This window comes from Micropterus salmoides, unplaced genomic scaffold, assembly GCF_014851395.1.
Source record: "Micropterus salmoides isolate LMB-PRFRI ecotype aquatic unplaced genomic scaffold, ASM1485139v1 Ms_hic_scaffold_3, whole genome shotgun sequence".
Taxonomy (NCBI): domain Eukaryota; kingdom Metazoa; phylum Chordata; class Actinopteri; order Centrarchiformes; family Centrarchidae; genus Micropterus; species Micropterus salmoides.
This window is the reverse complement of record NW_024042261.1, coordinates 30,901,850-30,920,782: the sequence shown is the minus strand read 5'-3', so window position 1 is coordinate 30,920,782 and position 18,933 is coordinate 30,901,850. Positions and strand designations below refer to the sequence as shown.

Genomic DNA, 18,933 nt, shown 5'->3' with positions numbered 1-18,933 from the left:
CTGAATGACGATCTACCAAATAATTAGAGGTATCATTCATGACGCCCTGCGATGGATTGGCGACCTGTCCAGGGTGTACCCTGCCTTTCGCCTGATGTCAGCTGGGATTGGCTCCAGCCCCCTGCAACCCTGTGCACAGGATAAGCGGGTGACGATGGATGGATGGATGGATGGATCATTCATGACAGCAAATGCAACACAACGACACTCACTGAACAAAAATATTTAATAAGGAAAAACAAATTCAAACTCAAAAGTATTTACATTAAGGTACCAGTGTCACTTCAGAACAAACAATTGGTCCACACATACTGCACTGATAAGGATATGCGCCATCTGGGCACAATGGGTACAGATAACCAGTATTTTCAAGTTTCACTTATATTTGTGTCATTCACTGACATCAAGCAGCAACATATTTGTGGTACAGTGCAATGTTTATTCACAGTATATGAGGCAGTTGATTTGCTGAAACATACCAGCCGTATAGCTCAGTTTGTTACTTTAACACAAGACCATATACACTACTACAAATATCAAATACACACACACACACACACACACAGACAACACGTTCTTTGAAACACCTAAGAGAGTAAAACACAGCAAGCAAATGTACACGTTTTGGAAAATATTCTGCACAACTTTGAGCTCTTGTTCTGATAGTGTTATGATGGATTACATTGAGCAGTTTACCAAGAAGTCCATAACAGATACTTGCTGCAAGCTTCCTATTCATTTAAAGAATGTGCAATTGTAAAACAAGCAGACAAGGAAGCAAGAATTCTCCACTGTAATCAATTCATTAAACATTTAAGAGCAGATGGAAGAGTCTACTGTTTTCTCAGAAATTCTTCTTTGGCTAATCTTAAAAAGGTCCAAAGAGAAACAGTGCATTTCTTAACATTTCCCTTGCAGAAATGATCTATTAAAAGATTTGAATTCATTAGCAGTACTGGAGCTTGCTGTGGTTTGATAATAAAAACTAATTCTTGACACTAAAAGAGAACACAAACTGGATTTCAATACTGCGTGTTGGTTTCTTGTATTGAAAAAGAATACATACTTTAAAAACACGGTGCAGTATACAGAAATAGCCATTGTTGAACCCCACCATCCTCAGTGCATCCTCCACTGCTGCTGCCAAACCATTACAGTTATACTATCTAAAATAAATGTTAATGCTAGATATGATGGGTTCCAGGACTACCACAAACCTAAGAGAATAAAACAATTAGAATTAAGTAGAGAATTGCAGCAGAGGAGAAGTTTAGTGTTTCCTTCAACAATGGCTACATCTGTATATTTACTTTTCAGTTATAAGTATGTAATAATCAAATGTGTGATTCAGTGCTAAAACTTGAGGCAGAGTTGAAGCAAAATAAAATCAAGTTAAAATCATATTTTCCATAACTGAACTTTCTCCGCCACCACACACCAGTTGGCATGATCAAAGTAAGTGTGTTTGACATGAAGCTCTTCAACATGATTCTCTATCAGGTCTGCCAGTTCTCCCTCCCTGAAGACGTGATAGTACCTCAGGCAGGAGCCCTCCACCTGCCCCTCGCTCCCCTGAGGACTCCTTGTGCTTTCCTTCTGCTCTCCTCCCTGCGGCCCTCCTTCACTTTCATCTCCAGACTGCTTCAGGTACTCCTTCTGGAAAGGGACCAGATCTGGCAGAGCCAGAGAGCCACACTCCTGGGCTAAAGATACTGAGACACTCTGGTTTTCTGTGCCGTTGGTGGTGGTGGTGGTGTTGCCTCCAGGATCATTTTGTCTCTTGTGCAGGTCCGTGACAGAATCAAAGACGTCCTCTTCTGATCCGATCACAGACGGCGAGTAAAAGAAGCTCGAGACCTGCTTGATGAGACCACGTCCTCTCCCACGCTGGCTGGCTTTGTTTCCCTCATTTTCACCTGTGGGTGAAGATAAAGTGCCCAAGTCTCTGGAGGATGACCGGGAGATGGCTAAGCTTCCAAAGTCGAACACAGAATCCAGAGACCTGGAGAAGAACCACAGTCTCTGTGTCCTCTGCTGTGGCGTGGTGCAAGTCAGATCTTCTTCGTCTACCACGGAGGATGTGCTTCTAACCTTCCTGTGCTTGTCAGTGTTGTCTATGGCTTCGCTCACGCTCTGAGCTGTGGCCCTCCGTCTGGGTTTGGCATGCTCCCTGTTGAAGGCAGAGGGCGAATGAGGGTTGGGGTTCCAGGGAACAAAGATGTCCTGTTTCTCAAATTTACGACGTTTCTGCTCCATGGCCCACACGTAGATCATGATGTGTCCGCCCACTCGCAGGGTGCGAGCCATTTCCTTTATTGCTCGGATACGGCGCTCTTTGGTGGACAAATGATGGATGACTGTGACAAAAACATTCATTTGCCAGAATTAAAAGGGGGGTGATGAGCAGGCATTTATTTAATTATGATGAGTAACATTCAGCACTTGCATCCACAAAACACATTATGTACACTGTGGCACACAACGTAAATTATTAGTGTGGGTGTCTGCTGTCATCAGTGGTCCTAATTACACTCTTTTGTTGAAGGACACACATGAATTATTTCACCCTGTTGGCTAGGCAACAAAAGCCTGTGTTAAACTGATGTTTATCATTATTGAGTTCATTTAATTTGAGGCAAATGGCAGCTGCAGAAGTTTCATGCATGTGAAGGGAGCGATTTGTGACTGCGTGGGAAGGAAGGAGTCCAGTGGAGGGCGGAGTATGTGTGAGATAGAACTTCATTTAACTGTGGGTGCTTCTCAAGTCTCTTAAACCCCTTTTCCACTGCACAGTAACAGCTCGACTCGGCTCGCAATTGTTTGGTTTTCCATTGTGGAAAAGTTGTACCTGTATCTGCTTCTTAATATATGACGTGAAAACAAGGCAAACTACTGATTGATCAGAGAGAATCGTCACTATTCACTGCATCATCATTGCGCGCGCCAGACAGAGGCCGGCTGTGTAGATTTCGAATATTTACAGTTTTACAAGAAGTGATGGCGGAACAAAAATCTGCTTTAAAGTTTTAGGAGTTCAGGAAGTGGCGACGGGTGAAGCTTGCGCCAACCCGCATGAGGAGCTCGCGAGGCCGGCCAGCCGCCCGCTCACAGAGCCCTCTGCTCCCACCGTCACACAGACCGCTGCAGGAACAACGGCAGAGAAAAACCTTTTTATATACAGTCTATGAGGAAAACACGCATCCACGTTTCGCTCACTCGCGTTTTTTCCTTGCGTCTTAGTCCCGCCCACCGGGGATTCATGGAGAGACGCAAGAAAACCAAGCCTGGAGAGATGGAACAAGGAAATCTGTTTTTAAAGACATGAGACGTCCTTTCCTCCGAAGCGTCACCTAGCTTCGGTTTCTGATGACTGCGGCAGCTGATCACAGCTGGATCAGCTGTCAGTCGGCTCTAACAGCTGTAGAGACTTTTGATGGAGTTTGTATCTACATACATGTGTACTGTTGGTACTAATAAAGTCTAAGAGTTATCAGTGTCTCTGTAGCTGTTATCTGTTTAACAGACACCTGCACATGAATAATTATACTGTCCTGCTCAGAGGCACACGATCATTTCTACTGGCACAATGCTGATATGATCTGCATTTATATTTGTTGATTCGGACTGAATTCGTTATTGAATAACCCAGAATATGATCATGGTGTCTTGGGCTTTATTAGGCTAAATTATGTAACTCATAAACTCATATCAAAGTCGACACTCAGTTTTAGGCTTTCACTACTACATAGGCTACATTTTATTTGCAAGTCACATCACTTGTCACCGATCGATCACTGCATTACATCGCCTCAATCCTTTTTTTTTTTTTTTTTTTTTGGCGCACCATTGCTTTCATTCATAGTTTCATCAGCTGATTTTACTCGTTGAGCCGCCGGCTGCTTTCATCAGATGCAGTAGGTGAGATCGGCTTTATTTTCCTTTGCTTGCTGCATTAGAGACTTTAGTGCAGTTTAGTGACTTGTCCAACTCCTTAGGCTACGCTTTTAGTATGTTTTAAATGTTGTCTATTTGGACTAAACACAGGAATGACCAGCCTCACATGTGACTGAACAGAAATGACGATAAAAGACTCTCGGACTCTCTGACTTTAATTGTCTCCATAATAAAAGTTAATGGGAGAAATAAAAGAAAAAGTTGTGTGTGGGGCTTTTGTTGTTCAGACCTACCAATGAACACATATTTTAACTAGACAGTGAATCAAAAAACAAATCATATATAAGACTTTGCAGTGATAAACTTGAGTTTAATGTTGGATGTACTGGTGTATCCTCGCTTATAGCTCCTCAGAGATCACTCCTCGGTCCTCCTCGCTCCTCGGAGCGCAAATAAGAGCTTTAGGACGTTCTGCAAGATGGCGAAGCGGAACAAATTCCGGTTCAAGCGAGGATCGAGGAGTGAGGAAACAACAAATAAGAGACTTGAGAAGCACCCTGTGTGTTTGTCCATTACCTGCAATAGAGAGCACAGCGTCGAAGCAGCCGTCTCTGTAAGGCAAATGCAGCCCGTCGCACATCTGGACCTCGTGCCCTTGGCTCCAGGCAAAGTCCACCAGGGGGCGACAAACGTCGCACCCCAGCTTGAATACCTCCTTGTTGATGTGGAGATACTTGCCATTGCCACAACCTGCCAAGGACAAGACAGTCAGCTACCACACTACTGACCAACTAGAATTTCTAAGTGGCCTCCTTCTCCTTAAGGGAAGTCAATTTTACAATTAATTATTGTGTTTCCCAAAAACAATAACTCAAATAGCACAAACAGTGATCTAATGTCATGGGGTCGGCATGATTACATCACTGCTGGAGGTGACACCCACCAATGTCAGCGACGATGCTCCCCGGCTGCAGGTCCAGCAGGAACTGTCGTACCTTTGGCCAGGCTTTATAGCGGCTGTCGTTGAAATATGGAGCAATCTTGTCATAGACACTGTGCACATGGTCTCTCTCGAGCCGACTGGCAGCCTCCTCCATCATGTTTGTCCAGGCTGCCTCATGCAGCGGCCTCACAGTATCATGTCTGCAAAGACAAACACATCTCCCTGCTTATTTCCAAATGATAAATCCATCAAACAGTTACTCAGTTTCATTACGAAAATAGCACTGTGGACCCCATGAAGGGAACAGCACAGTGGTGTTCCGCTCTACATGCTTGTTCAACAAGGTCAGCTGGAAACCCTAATCAGCAGACACCCTAAAACATCTGGTCAGGTAGCAGCAGTAATTTAACACAAACCCTCCACTTTGTACTTTAAGTACCAGCTGCGGTCATGATCAGGCAGCCGATTCACATCCACCCTCCAGTCCCCGAGAAGGACTTATGTTAAGCATTATGAATAAAAGTCATCAGGTTTAATTTGTCATCAATTGTCTGTGAAAAAAACAACGGGGATCATAAATTAACTACGAAGGTAACAGTGAGGAGGCAGTCTTCATCTCACAGAGCACTCAGCAGGTCAATTTCCACAGCAGTGTCAAATTTTTTTTCTGGTAATGCAGAAGTGAAAGGTCAACACATAAACCATTTCTGTTGCCAACAAGATGCAAAATGAACATCAATCATGTCTGAGTGAAAGTTATTTTTGTAAAGATTTTCCTTAGCTATGTGACACTCTCTAGGCAGACAACAGGCTGCTGTTGGGTTTTACATATTATAATATTTCATTCAGTGTCACAAGCAATGGAACAATTCAGCATCAGCTCACGTCCTAGAAATCTCTTTTACCTAAGATGACCCTTAGTGATTCTGAGAAGAACTTTCAATTTCCCTGGAAATTCAAGGCTAATATGTACACATGTGGCTAGATTGTAGGTCTGTTTACATTAGACAGCACTGCTTATTGCTGCTCATAACTAAATATCATTTAATTGTGTTACAGGTTGTTAATGTAATTGTCAAAGACCTTTATTTTCCTCTGATACAAAACTGTGGCTACTTTTATAGTACTTTCACCATTTCATAACTAAAAAATGTGATTAACGCTACTCTTAAATAAGAAATTATACTGTCATTATATGATTATCTAGTTGAGCAAAAAAAGAGAAGTGAGGAGATATGGTTGGAAAACCATCCATGTTTATAAATATTTCCTAAATAGTAGATTATAAAATTAATGTGAATTATACTTTTATTTAACCTTTAGAGTTGCATTAAGAATTTCAGAACTGATTGCAAATTTAGGGATTATGTAATTGTGATGTTTGTGTTATGTCTGGTTTTCACAGCTCCCACTGCAGTGATCTCAGTTTATTGGGATGCAGCCCACAGTTCCTGCAGTGCTGCTGCAGCTCCCTCAAGCACTATATGTACAAAGAGTTTCTCCACAGTATTATCCAAGGATAATATTGTTATTTTAGACAAACAAATATCTCAATATGCAGAGTTATCATTTGACTTGTGTGGCTAATATCTTTCATAACATAAAATGTAATTTAATTAATTTCATGCAAAGCAAACCCACATAAGACAATTTCCATCACACGTTGACCACAAAAAGAGTTTTTAAAACAGTTGTGTACAAACTGCATGTTTGCAAAGCTGAAGAATTTGATCAAACTGTAGCAATCTTAATAAGATTTCCAGAGCTGCCTTTTTCTAAAAACGTATCATGGGGAAATTCATCACATGCTTTCTTGCAGCATGGCATCAGTTGGTTTAGTTAGTTCAGAACAGGAAGCAAAAATAGTGTTTATCCAACTATGAATGTATTACAATGACTTTTGATTCTTCAGACCTTAGTAAGAAAAGTATTAAAATATCTATATCAAAAAATGTGGTTATTTTAAAGTTATTTTGCTATTATAATCTTTAGTAGATTATGTATCTCCAACTTCACCTCCAAGTTCATTAAGTCTGTCATTAATGAGGAAAATACCATTTTACATGTGGTAATAGCAAAAAAGGCCAGCAGAGATGTAAGCTGAGTCTTTCTTCCTCTGCATTTCACATCTGATTTGTACAAACCCTGACATTGAACAACAAATCATAACACAGAGTGCAAGATCGGTGCACAGGGCTAGTAGGTATGCTGCAAAACATCTGCTTTAAAACACTGGGTGTGGCCAGGGCTGCAACAAACTTCAAACTTTCAACACAATCTTGAGGAATGTGACAAGGATTTTCTGCTCTGTGATATAGAGGTGATTTGCTCTTTTGTATCACATGTGATAGATGAAAGTTGTCAGGGCAATTCATACCAGCATGTGTCATATATCACTGCCATCACACAGGTGCTATATGTTGCACAATCAGTAAGTGCTGTAAATAATAAGAAACACTTACCATTTATGTTTTTTTTTTTACAAATGCATTGCATAATATTCAATTACAATCCATAATCTCATGTGAGAATGATGGCTTTAGAGTTATATTAAATAGCACTTAAGCTGGAAATTAACACCTTAAACTGTCCTTCCACTTCAATACCTGCATTGCAACTTAATCAACCATGCAATGCCACTGTGCACTTTGCTGATTAGGTAAACCAGAAGGAGAGCAATCAGACATACCCCCATCCACCTCTCTACAAAGACATTAGACTGATATGTCCTTGAATGTAACATTGTCTGCTGCCAACTGTGTGCACCATTGTGCACACTGAATATTACTGAGAACATTTACCACAGGATTTTAGCAACAAAGGCCAACCTGCGCTACATGAAATGCAAGTATTTCTCTCTATAAACTGATCGTCAGAGCTGTACCCTCACTGTGCATAACCAGGCTTGTCTGTTCTCCACTGCTGGTAAATATAGTGTGTGCAGCATCCCATCTTCCTTCACTCAGACCTATTTCTGGCCCACCATCATCTGCATCATCCCAGCCAAGTGGAAGGAAAACATCCCTTATGTAACATTGTAATCGGGCCTCCTTCAGTTTTGTCTCTGTTCAATTCTGCCTGAGTTTCCCCCTCTGCTCACTAAACTGTGGCCATCCTTGGCTGACATTATGTAACCGGCAGCTGGGGAGGCTCAGAGCACTGCCTCTGCCTAACAATGAGAACTAAAATTAAATCTGTGTACAGAGGCAATGCCTGTAACACAGATGTGTCTGAGGTATAGAATCAGAAAAAAAAAATTATCCATCACTTGGCCTTTGGTTTTTGAATTTAGCTAACTGTTAAATATCCAAATAAGTTCTATAAAAATATAGTTTTGTCACATATTTAACTCACAATATGAGCATCGCCTTGCCTACCTAAAGGAGTACAATTCTGCACATATTTAACTTTAGACAAATGTTCCTGGATCAAGTTGTTAAAGGACCCTGGGGTCAGACCTCAGCAGTGCTTTGATGAGATTAGTGGTGTTATTATGAACAGACAAAGGTGCACAGTAGCCATCTCCCACTAACCGCCACATGAACACAAGGAACCACAGAGAACAGGTTTACCCATCAAGTGTGCCAGCAGCTAATGACTCAACATGTGGTGAGAGGTAGTCAGCTAAACTTAGACTCCCCTCACTGCTTCAAGCATCTTTTGTTCTCAGACTGCAATGTAAAGGAGCTAGCCTGTACATACTATCATTTATTTTTAAATATGCAGAAAATACATATATTAACATATTATTAATGTATTCAGATGCAATAGATACAAAGCCCATCGGACAAATAAATTGCAAGTCAATTAAATCATAACATTTTTGGTCAATTTTAAGTGCTTTGAAACAAACAAACGTATTCCAACGTACAGACAAATGTATTTAAATTTAAGAATATATATATATGGGTTTCAGACTTGCCCTGCATATTGACATATTGAGTACTTTGTGTCCCATCTAAGTTTCTTAAATGGATTAATTCGTATCTAGATAAAACATATCCAAGTCGCATTTTAGACATTTAACCAAACCCTTACTGCAGTAACTGCTATAATCATGTCAATATTTGCACATCTTCTCCCTGCATCCTAGAATCCACAGAAAAGGCAGAGCCACTGACCGTACAACGTGTAGCCTGCACTGCAGTTATCCGCCTCTATCCTCAGGTCGCTGGACGTAAACTTCCCTCTCTGCACATGTATGCGATTGATCTACATCGAACTGCCATAAGGATCAGAGGCACGCGTTTGATACGGCGGCACCCAACACATTGTCAACGACACCGTCAGGACGGATAACGTCAGCCGTAGGAAACACCTGCCGTAAGACCGCCAGCAGCGTACTAGAAGCCGGACTGTGGGCTATCAAATCCATAGCATGTTGAGCCCTACACCTGTCAAGGTAGTTTGGACGTGCGGCAAGACTTCCGGTGAAATGTTTCAAAATAAGAGCCTTAATGGTGAAAGAGTCAAACCATTACCAAGTAAATATTGTGGGGTAGTAGTACATCAAAGCAGTAAATCAATTGGCATGGACAATGAAGAAAACAGTAACACTGCTCAAAATAAGGGCAATAGCCTACCTTTAATAATGAACAAAACATTACAATATGAAGGCAAAATAAATGATAGATGATTAAGAACATTTAGTAGGCTGTACTGATAGAAAGAGCAGCACATCCTTCCTAAGGATGCCTGGAATCATTTCCAGGCATGCTTGAACAAGACCATTAAATGTAATGATGCAAATGATTTACTGTTTATACTACTTGAGTGTGTACGTTCTTGCTGTCAATATAATCAAAGTTGAAATAGAGATTACAATAACTGCAAATATAAAGCACAAGCAAAACACTGTGCTTTACCTGAAGTAAGCGGATTCTATGTTAAATAAAAAAGTGACCAAGTATAATGACCTAGTGCTCATAGATAATTATATCAGACAAAAAACTATATGGGCACAGTAATTCACATTCACATGAATTCAACTAATACCAAATATTTTCTTGTCCTTTGATGCCCTATTGACTGATTGATTGATTTAAAGCATTATTCTCTATCTCTCTTTGGCTGATGGATGCAGATGACGAGCAATTCCAGATAAGCTTCTCTTGAGAGTGGTGGACTGATGTCACACTCTGATAATACCGACATTGAGGAATATATTGAATTACATGCTTATGGTGTAATCAAAATAACCAATAAGTGTAATCTGATTAGTCCACTGAGACATGCTGTCACTCATAGTCCTGGGCAGTATTTACTCCATATTTATGTAGGCTATTTATATACTGTAGTGTTGCTTTACTGCTGCTAACTAAGTCTTTTATTTGGAAGACTGTATGTTTTAGTGTCCTGTCTTATTATGGTTGACTTGCCTCCACTGACTGGTCGTTAGTGTGTAAAAAGATGACACGCTGTGCGGTGGCAGAACACTGTTGTCATTGGCTGTCAGCCTCACGTGACAAACACAATAAACAACGTGAACTGTATAGCCAACAGCCAGGTAGGGTTTTTTGTTTGTTTGTTTTTTTACAGTTTTACATTTTCTAAATATTGCCAAACCAGAACCATCATCATTCACAAGTACTTTGTTCTCATAGGAACCTTCATCTTATGTTTCACCCTTTTCAGACTAAATGGCTTTTAACCTATATCAAATCTCTATTTGCAGCTAAGAGTTGCAGTAGGGAGAAACTACCCTACTGAGATAATCTCATCGAAACAGTTTATTTTTAAGGATGACAAGTTTCAAGATTTGCATTTACGGAGTGGTGGCAAGTAATACTTTAAGTCATGCAGGGTCCACTTATTCTCTCTAGCACCGGTCATACCAGTAAGCTACAGAGTCCAACAGTGTTTCTTGGTCATTCTGATGTTCCATTTGCAAAGACATGCAAAATAAAATGGATGCTAGAATAATGCAGATAATGAAATACAGTAAACTAGGGATAGCTTTGATTTCTAGTTTATTATTAGTCTAGTTATTATTGTTACCATTATGGATTGCTTGGTGGGGTGATATTGAGCACACATAGCCTGTCTTGTCTAGTTTTTGTTGTCCTCTGCCTCATGTGGATGTCAGCTCTGATTTCATCTGTCCTTTTAGTCTCTAAGATGGTTAATGGCTGTGACTTAATTGTGGCTCATCATTGCCATTCAGGGAGCACAGCGCGCTCATCACTTCTTCCTCATCTTCCTCATCATTCAAAGCACACACGCTCTTTTTCTGCTGCTGGCTGCCTCACATTACAATTACACACCTTCACACCCGGGAAGCTCACTTTACAAACACACGTGTCCCCTCAAGGCGAGGTTTAGACGCTGATAAACAACAGTGACTTTGCAAACCTCCCCCTCAACACTGTTACACTTTCTGTCAGTTTCTGTTTCATCGCTCAGTTTAATATATTCAATCATGAATTCAGATTGTAGTCAGGCTCCAGCCTTTATAATGGTTGTGTTTGAAACACTGTTACCAGCCACCAGTTTGAATATTGGTGGGTTTTTTTACAGCTGCAAATGTTCATAAAAGGCAGAAATAGTCTCACAGGTTAAGGAAAATCTTGCTCAACAAAATAAAGACAAAATAGATGAGGTAGCTAAGCAGAACCATATCATCATTTTTGTGAGTTAAGCCATTGACATTTACAGTAGCCCATATTTGGTTAATGTCTATTCTCTGTGTAAAACTCCAACCTAAGTAAAACCTTCAAAGCTTGCTTGAGTATTTATGTACTGCAGTCACACAAATAAACCAAAATGTGGGTACAAAATAAGTTTTAAGTGTTTAGGTTTCAGGTGTACATTTTGTGTACACATTTCTGTTGACAGTAATTTATGTGGTGCCAATGCAGGAAGCATGGGCACGTTAGCTCCTCCAGAATTAAAATGTATGACCTTTCCTGTTTCTGACATCCTGTTGTTTAAAAACAGCAGGATATTGTGTCACTGTTGCACAAATTACAGTTCATGGTTGGCATAGCCTTGCTGGTAGTTTTACTGTATAATGAAGAAAGGATTTCTTGATGTGGGGTGATTTAGTTCCTTTGGAAGTGTATATGAAAGATTTGCTGTACCATGAAATGTAAAGTGATATACAAGGTTGCAAACAATTTATTGTGTATATGGATTGCGAAAATCCAACTTAGCTTTACTTAAAATACATAAAAAAATAAATCAATCAGTTTTAATCAAAGTTGAAATCCTAATCAGATAAAAGGCTTGACGGAGGCACAAGAACCAAAATTCAACAAATAGTTTAATGATAGGAAGAAAACCATATCCTTTCTAAAAATAGGAAGGTAATTTCTAAGGATGCTTGAAGGTCACTGACTGAAAGCTTGCCTCAAGAGCGTTTCAACAAATTGGAGTTTCCAGATGCTCTACTTGTCATTTTAATCAAAGCAGAAATTGAAATCTCAACAACTACCAATACAAATCACAAGCAAGGCCCTGTTCCTAGACTTCCTGAGATTACCAGTGTGAAGGATGCAAACTGACCATCCCTTTTAGCTCTGTGTCAACTGAAGCTTGTCTGTATGAGGTAAAATTGTTGAGAAGAATTTGGTGTGTTGGCTCAGGTTTTAAAACAGAATAATCTTGTTTTCTGTGGAAAGAGAAGTTCTTATCACTCCCGTCAGAGTGTTCAGTGCTCCTGCACACACCCCGGCTTTATTAAGGTCTAGGATGTTGAATGATACAAAATGCTGCTAATGTCCTGCTCCTTGCCGAGAATATGATTGTGTTCTTGATTTGATTTGCAAAGAGATTGTTTCACTCTACATTCAATATTCAAATGAAAAAGATAGAACCACTAAAGCACTGGGCACTGTTTTATACACAAGCAAATATAAAACACATCCTCTACAACATATGTTACTGTAAATTAATTACAGGAAAATGTTACAAAAATTACTGAAGGTATTTCTGCTTTAGTGTAGTTCAACATCGTACCTTCTCATTACAGTTTATATAGTCTCATTTATTGATTAATTTTCCTAAGTGACTTACTGATTGATCTCTTTTTCATCATGACTGTGAGGACTAGTGTTTTAGATTCCAATAAATGATGATACTACATGTTGATGCTACATGTTGAACAATTCTCAATGACTCAAATGGCTAACTGACATTGGAGAAAAGGGAGACATTGTCAATCACACAAGGAAATTAAGCTCCTTTAAAACTGCTTCCATATTGATTCTCTTACACAAGGTCGTCGTGCACATTTTTAGGGACTTTAAAATCTTTTACACATACAAGTAATTGCATAAATATTCAATATCAAGATTGTAGTAAGTTACCCAAAGTGCCCTCATGACATTTCTAAATCATTAAATTGATATTACAAATTAGAAGTCTAGTAGTTCAAAATTGTAGGCAAGTTATGAAAGAGACGGATCACTGCACTTCACATTTAACATAATCTTACTCTCAACCATCATTTTACTTTGTGGAAAGTGTGTGAAAATATCTCTTTCTTCGTTTTAAATATCTTCATTATTTATTCAGCAGTTTTGTAATTCCTTTCTTGTACCTGTTGCAGATTAAGTTACTATAATCCCAAACCATGCATGTTTTTTTGCTTCTCCCCCAAGGTTGACATTGTCCAGGCTGTAACACATTTACCTAAATCAACTATATGCTGGCACATCACCTTATATATACTGCGGAAAACACTGTGATTGACATTATTTCCTTAACTCCTAAATCACTGGCACTGGATTCAATAGATCAAGGTCAGTGTGATGTTAATAAAGCTCCAGAGAAAAGACAGGAAGCTACTGACAAAGGTACACTATATATACTGCATCCTGAGTCATCAGTGAACCTTGAAACATTACAAAAGAGTCAGCAAATATGTTCCTGTTTGCTGAAGATTACCAAATATGATCTTATCATCCATTAACTTCATCATAATGAAAACCCATTGCTGGTGGAGGGATCACCATGCTCCTCAGCAAATCACGTCTTCTAGGTTAGTGAAACGTCTTCAAAACCAACTGACAAACAAAACTGAAAAATGCACAGCTGTCAAGATGAAAGTGCTGCTGAAATCTGTGTGATGTCTGTTCAACAGCAGTGAATGAATTAATGGAAATATCATACAAGACAATGGAACAGCAGTAAATATCATTTGGACTGGTAAGATGTCTGTGTCATTTGGTCCACCCACTTCTAGTGTTTTCAGCCTCCACCGCTCGTTTCTTCAACACATCCAGTTGTCAGTGTTTTCTTTTTGGCTATTTTAACAAGACAGGTAACCCAGATCTGTCACATGAAGCTCCACAGAAAAATATTCAGAGGGAGCAATAAAATACTGGTGTCTAATATGGTATAATTTCCATAGAAAATAACACATTAACAAAGATTTCAGTCAACTACATATATTATGTAGAATCAGAAACCAGTTGGATCAAATTTTCAAGCTCAAATGGAGATGTGTTTACATAGAATAGTCTGAAGTCCAGAGAAAAAGAATTCCTGGCTCTCCACAAAACTTCACTGGAAAAAGAATGACATCAACAAAACAGCACCTCTGTGTGCTGCTTTAATGAAGACCGGGGGGAATACAATGGCAGTGTGATTTCCTGTGAGACACAATAATGAATCATCTCAGACACAGAACTATTCACACTCACTGTTATTCTGCTCTATGTCAGAGCTTTCAGTATGATTAGGTCTCATGCAGTTATGGAGTTATTCTGCTTTGGACAAGAAGGTGTCATGAGAAATTCAGTTCACAGAGACCTAACAGTCTACGAATATTTTGAACTAGTGTTATATTTACCAATGCTTCACTTTCACACTTCACTCAACTTAAAGGTGCCCTGTGGAGTTTTCATGTAAACAACCAAGAGTTGTGTTTACATTTAGTGTTACTCACCTAGAAGTCTAACACAAGTGCTTTTCATTTGTTATGTAATACCTGCAAAGCCAATTTGAAAAGAACGACACTGAAACCTGCATTGTTTACAGCCATGTTTCCTAGCAGGTACTCATCTCCTTTCCTCCCTTGGCCGAGCCATAGCTGCATATCTTTGCCATTACCACCACCTGGAGGCTAATACTGTGAGGCCATTGGTGGGAATGTGTATCGCATCAGCCCTGGCATGTACGCCCCCATGAGACGAGCAAAATAGGTACCCGGCGCTACAAGAGGTCAAACACTCCACTGGTTGTATTTAAATAATAGGTTCACAATTATTCTGTCAAAAAACTATAGTAAAGTGCACCCCGGAACAGTGGAACAGGTTTTGCTTGATGTAATAATTCCTCTTGTTCATACCGACTATTACAAGATCCCTTCCTAATTTCTGACTTAAAAGATTTCTCCTGACGACTCTTTTATGATGGAAATTTTCCCACCATATAGACATAAAACAGTAAAAAATTAAATTCATAAGCAGAGTGTCCATGCGGAGTGTCCAATTGGTAATCCTTTTAGATAAAGATTAAAAATTAGTCAGATGAGGACAACCTATTGGTTTTCCATGTAGTTGCATTTTGTACAGAACACACATAAAAGGGCAAGTTTGAAAAATCAGTCATTTAATACAAAATAATTGATTCCACAGATGTTACACATTAGAAATTAATTATGAGAACTTCAGAAAAAAATTCTTATCTCTTTATATAAATGTACAGTATACAAAATAATAATAAAAATCATGGAAAAACAGCAGTTAAAAATATTAAAAAAGTGTTCTTCAAGGCAAATTATTTGGCTGGTTAAATTCCTCTGAAAACTAATGGAAAGCTCTGGTTTTCATTATCATCTGTGGTTGCTCTGGTCGACGTCTCTGGTTGACATGAGACGGCTCTTGTGAATTCATGACGATGTCTACGGATATGGGAAACGAAAAACGATCCATCATCTGTGCAATCTTTTCCTGGGGAACTCCGTGCTTGTTCTTCCTGCAAGGAAAACAGTTTAGTGCGGTAATGTGTAAGTTTCTATACATTTTTCAAAGTCTGCACTGGCATGTAAAGATAATATGATAAGTAAGAAATCATACTTCTCCAGTTCATAAGGATCAAACTTCCAGCTGGTGTCAGGTTCACAAAAGTCCACTTTGTATCCTCTCTCCAAGGCCTGTCAAAAAATTTTACATTTCTATTAGGATCTATGAAAGTGGTGTTGTACACCATAACTGAACACTCAATCCCATACTCACCATTTGGACATATGGCTTCATTTCCCAGGCTTGGGTGTTTGTATTGTCAATAATAATGGGAGATCGGCCATCACGCATAGCGTCTTTAGCTGAAAGGGGATTGAGCACAAAAAAATAAGTTCTGAAGAAAATCTCATCAAACCACATTTTCTAAACTGTCACCACCTAAAGAAACTTGTTGTTCTCATAATGCACCTACTTTATTAGCTAAAAGGGCATCTAATGTTGGAGATGTCACTGATTTTTATTAACAGGCTGAGACACTGGACTAACAATATTTGACTTAAACTGTTTACCAAAGACCACTGCTCTTCAAAGAAAACTACTCTTCATATGTCTGAAAATACCCTCAATGTGAAGACAACACACTAAAGACTGTTCTAATATAAGTCTGACAGAAATGCCTTTGTGATTAAGCATTTTTCAAGACATGGGAATAACTTTTTTACCGTTAATGCCGTGTGAGCATAAAAGGAGAAAATACCTCTGCTCTGGTTCCATTCATGTGCCGCTCCAAGAAGGCCTAGTTCGTAATGGTAGCCATCTCTGTGAACAAAGTAGTCATCTGTGCTCAGTATTAGCCCACTGGGACCAATGGAAAGCAGCTCCCTGTGAGAAAGGTGGGACATACATGTTTAGGCTAGGAACTTCTTTAAACTGAGTAATTTAGGAGACAAAAGAGGTACCTGGCCCGTGTTGATTTTCCAGACCCTGGTAATCCCCTCATCAGGATCAGCACCAAGGGAGAATGGTATGCATTATTGTTAACAGGTTCGCAGTGATGCTCCCACAGTTCATTTTCTGAATCATATCGCTGCCACCTGTCATAATCTTCACCCAACTGACACAATTCTTCTTTTCTATTTGTAGACCATCCAGCGTTTACATGATCTGAGTTCCCATCATTACTACAACCCCGTTCGTCCCTGTCAAAGTGGTATGGAGAATCTCCATAAAAGTCCTGAGAGGTGGGACTGCATACATTCGGAGGTGGGAAGCTAGAAAATCTTGGAAAATGCGACTCCTCTTGATAGCGGTTTGTCAAGCCTGAACCGCTCCAGTTTTGATTCATGTGTGATGGCCGGTTTTGTGGATTTGGAAATGCAGATGGGGTCGGGGGGCGATGGAATGGGGGTCTGTGAAATCTTGGGTTTGGTGGTCCCTTCAGTGTTTGAGGATGACGCCATTGACTTTGTGTAGGAGCAGCTCTGCCACAGATCCGGTCCATGCCTGGCCTCGGCATTCTGGGGTAGTATGGCTGATTTTGATACCAGTGTGGCCAAGGTGGATGTTTCTGTCCACTGCTGTTCTGATAGCAGTCTGTTTCTGCAGCTTTTCTTGTGTTAATACTTTTCTCCTCGCTTACACCCTGAGTCTCTTTGCTGGCATAAAATTTGGGAGGAATGGGTGGTTGAACAAAACATGCATCTTGATTCCCTGGGTTATCATTAGCACCATCAGGTCTGTCGATGTTCTCAAGCTCTTTGTAAAACTCACTCAATGTGTCTTCAATGTCAGACTTGACTGTGGTTGTTTTTGGAGGAAATGCTGGACCAATGAAGGTGGTGCTGGTGAGTCCTACCTCCTTTAACACACGCTCCCTCACATTTCTTTCTGGACTGGCCGAGTCACTTCTCACAAATGTCGTGTCTTTGTCAGCTCTCCCATCTTCGGTTCTTTCACGCACACCCACGCCACGGTTTCCTATGCCCTGAGTGGTCGTACAGAATGATTCAGTTTGAGACATCTGTATGAAAACAGATTCAAACACATTAATACACTGGACAACCACAAAATACTACATTTTAAATGATGAATCTGTGTAGTTCTTTTCGTTGTTACGGTATATTAATTATATTGTATTACAATAACAGTAACGTTAAGTAGGTCAACCGGTCGAAGCAAAAAAATGTTGGAACCAGTATTTCAGCGTGTACCCGCATTTAAAAACAGTTTTATATTTTTTGTGTACAGAAACTCACTAAGGTCACACGGTAAGTTAACTAACGTTACATAAACTGAAGCTCAAATCGAAACCAAGGCAACCGTCAGCTAACGTTACTATAATCACCTCACAAGCTAACGACATACAGAAAACGGTGAAACAAAACACCCGTTAAGTTAAATAATTCACTATCTTCAGAGTAATATAATAAAGAGAATGTCGCTTTTCATTAATGCTCACCGTACACATTCAGGATGCATAAATAAGGGCAACAACATTAACAGAAAATAAAACAATGTTTCACAATGCAGGTGCCTTGTGTTTACGGACGTGACGTGTTCTTCTTCTCCTCCTCATTAACGGACAGGGAACCGGGAATGAGCGTGTCAGCGCCACCTGCTGGACACAGTGGCGTGTGAAACACTACAAGTTACCAAACAAGAACAAAATGCACCAAATCTACAGCATGCCAAGGTGTTGCTAACATGACTGGAAGTGGGCTTGATTACTATGAAACCAATATATCTGAAGGATTACTTGATTTAAGATATACTTATACTTTAAGTGTAATGTAATCTTCCTTCAAAAGTGAATTTGACATTTTCCAGAATTTTTTAACTAATTTAACACATTAGTTAACACGTACTTGAATAACCTTTTATTACATAAGGTTAGTATCTTCATTATTAAAGTGGAGAATTCATTTTTGTTTAGTAGCCAATACCAATTATTTTAATTACCTTACACCTTAGTTTCAAAATAACTATCATGAGCTTCTGTTTGCTCTATCAGTATATGTATGTTATTGTAGAAATCTTTCTTACCTATTAACTAAAAAACTAATACTTATAAAAAACTAACTGTCCGTCAGTATCTACAGCTGTGTCAGTAGACTCCCTAACCAGCCCTGTTATTTGTCCTCAAATGTTGCACAAGGAAATCATGCAGCTAAACTGCAGGAATGGAATCCT

At 39.6% G+C, this 18,933-nt stretch overlaps 2 protein-coding genes across 3 annotated transcripts; both read right to left on the bottom strand.

Annotated features, from left to right (window-relative positions):
- Window positions 1-208: 208 nt before the first annotated feature.
- Window positions 209-9,233, bottom strand: trmt9b (tRNA methyltransferase 9B). Its single transcript, XM_038693920.1, has 4 exons — window positions 8,959-9,233; window positions 4,838-5,037; window positions 4,471-4,644; window positions 209-2,357 (listed from the first exon to the last, which is right to left on the bottom strand). The coding sequence occupies exons 2-4, from the start codon at window positions 4,992-4,994 to the stop codon at window positions 1,399-1,401; spliced, it is 1,290 nt and encodes a 429-aa protein (XP_038549848.1). The 5' UTR covers window positions 4,995-5,037; window positions 8,959-9,233; the 3' UTR covers window positions 209-1,398.
- Window positions 9,234-15,371: 6,138 nt separating this feature from the next.
- Window positions 15,372-18,327, bottom strand: n4bp2l2 (NEDD4 binding protein 2-like 2). 2 transcript variants are annotated; one of them, XM_038693505.1, is made up of 6 exons: window positions 18,203-18,327; window positions 16,704-17,764; window positions 16,502-16,626; window positions 16,018-16,106; window positions 15,859-15,935; window positions 15,372-15,757 (listed from the first exon to the last, which is right to left on the bottom strand). In XM_038693505.1, exons 1-6 carry the CDS (start codon window positions 18,209-18,211, stop codon window positions 15,589-15,591), a joined length of 1,530 nt encoding a protein of 509 aa, XP_038549433.1. In that variant the 5' UTR covers window positions 18,212-18,327; the 3' UTR covers window positions 15,372-15,588. The 2 variants fall into 2 exon arrangements, with proteins under 2 accessions (XP_038549433.1, XP_038549434.1); XM_038693506.1 differs by having other exon boundaries at window positions 16,704-17,728; window positions 18,203-18,301.
- Window positions 18,328-18,933: the final 606 nt, after the last annotated feature.

What these genes read in the sequence shown, in the direction of transcription:
- trmt9b (XM_038693920.1), bottom strand. Translation starts at nt 4,994, where the DNA reads ATGATGGAGGAGGCTGCCAGTCGGCTCGAGAGAGACCATGTGCACAGT. An exon ending in GAGCATCGTCGCTGACATTG is followed by an intron (nt 4,645 to 4,837) that starts GTGGGTGTCACC and finishes TGTCCTTGGCAG; the next exon opens with GTTGTGGCAATGGCAAGTAT. An exon ending in CGCTGTGCTCTCTATTGCAG is followed by an intron (nt 2,358 to 4,470) that starts GTAATGGACAAA and finishes TTTTTGTCACAG; the next exon opens with TCATCCATCATTTGTCCACC.
- n4bp2l2 (XM_038693505.1), bottom strand. An exon ending in GGAAAATCAACACGGGCCAG is followed by an intron (nt 16,627 to 16,703) that starts GTACCTCTTTTG and finishes CCTTTCTCACAG; the next exon opens with GGAGCTGCTTTCCATTGGTC. An exon ending in GATCCTTATGAACTGGAGAA is followed by an intron (nt 15,758 to 15,858) that starts GTATGATTTCTT and finishes TTTTCCTTGCAG; the next exon opens with GAAGAACAAGCACGGAGTTC.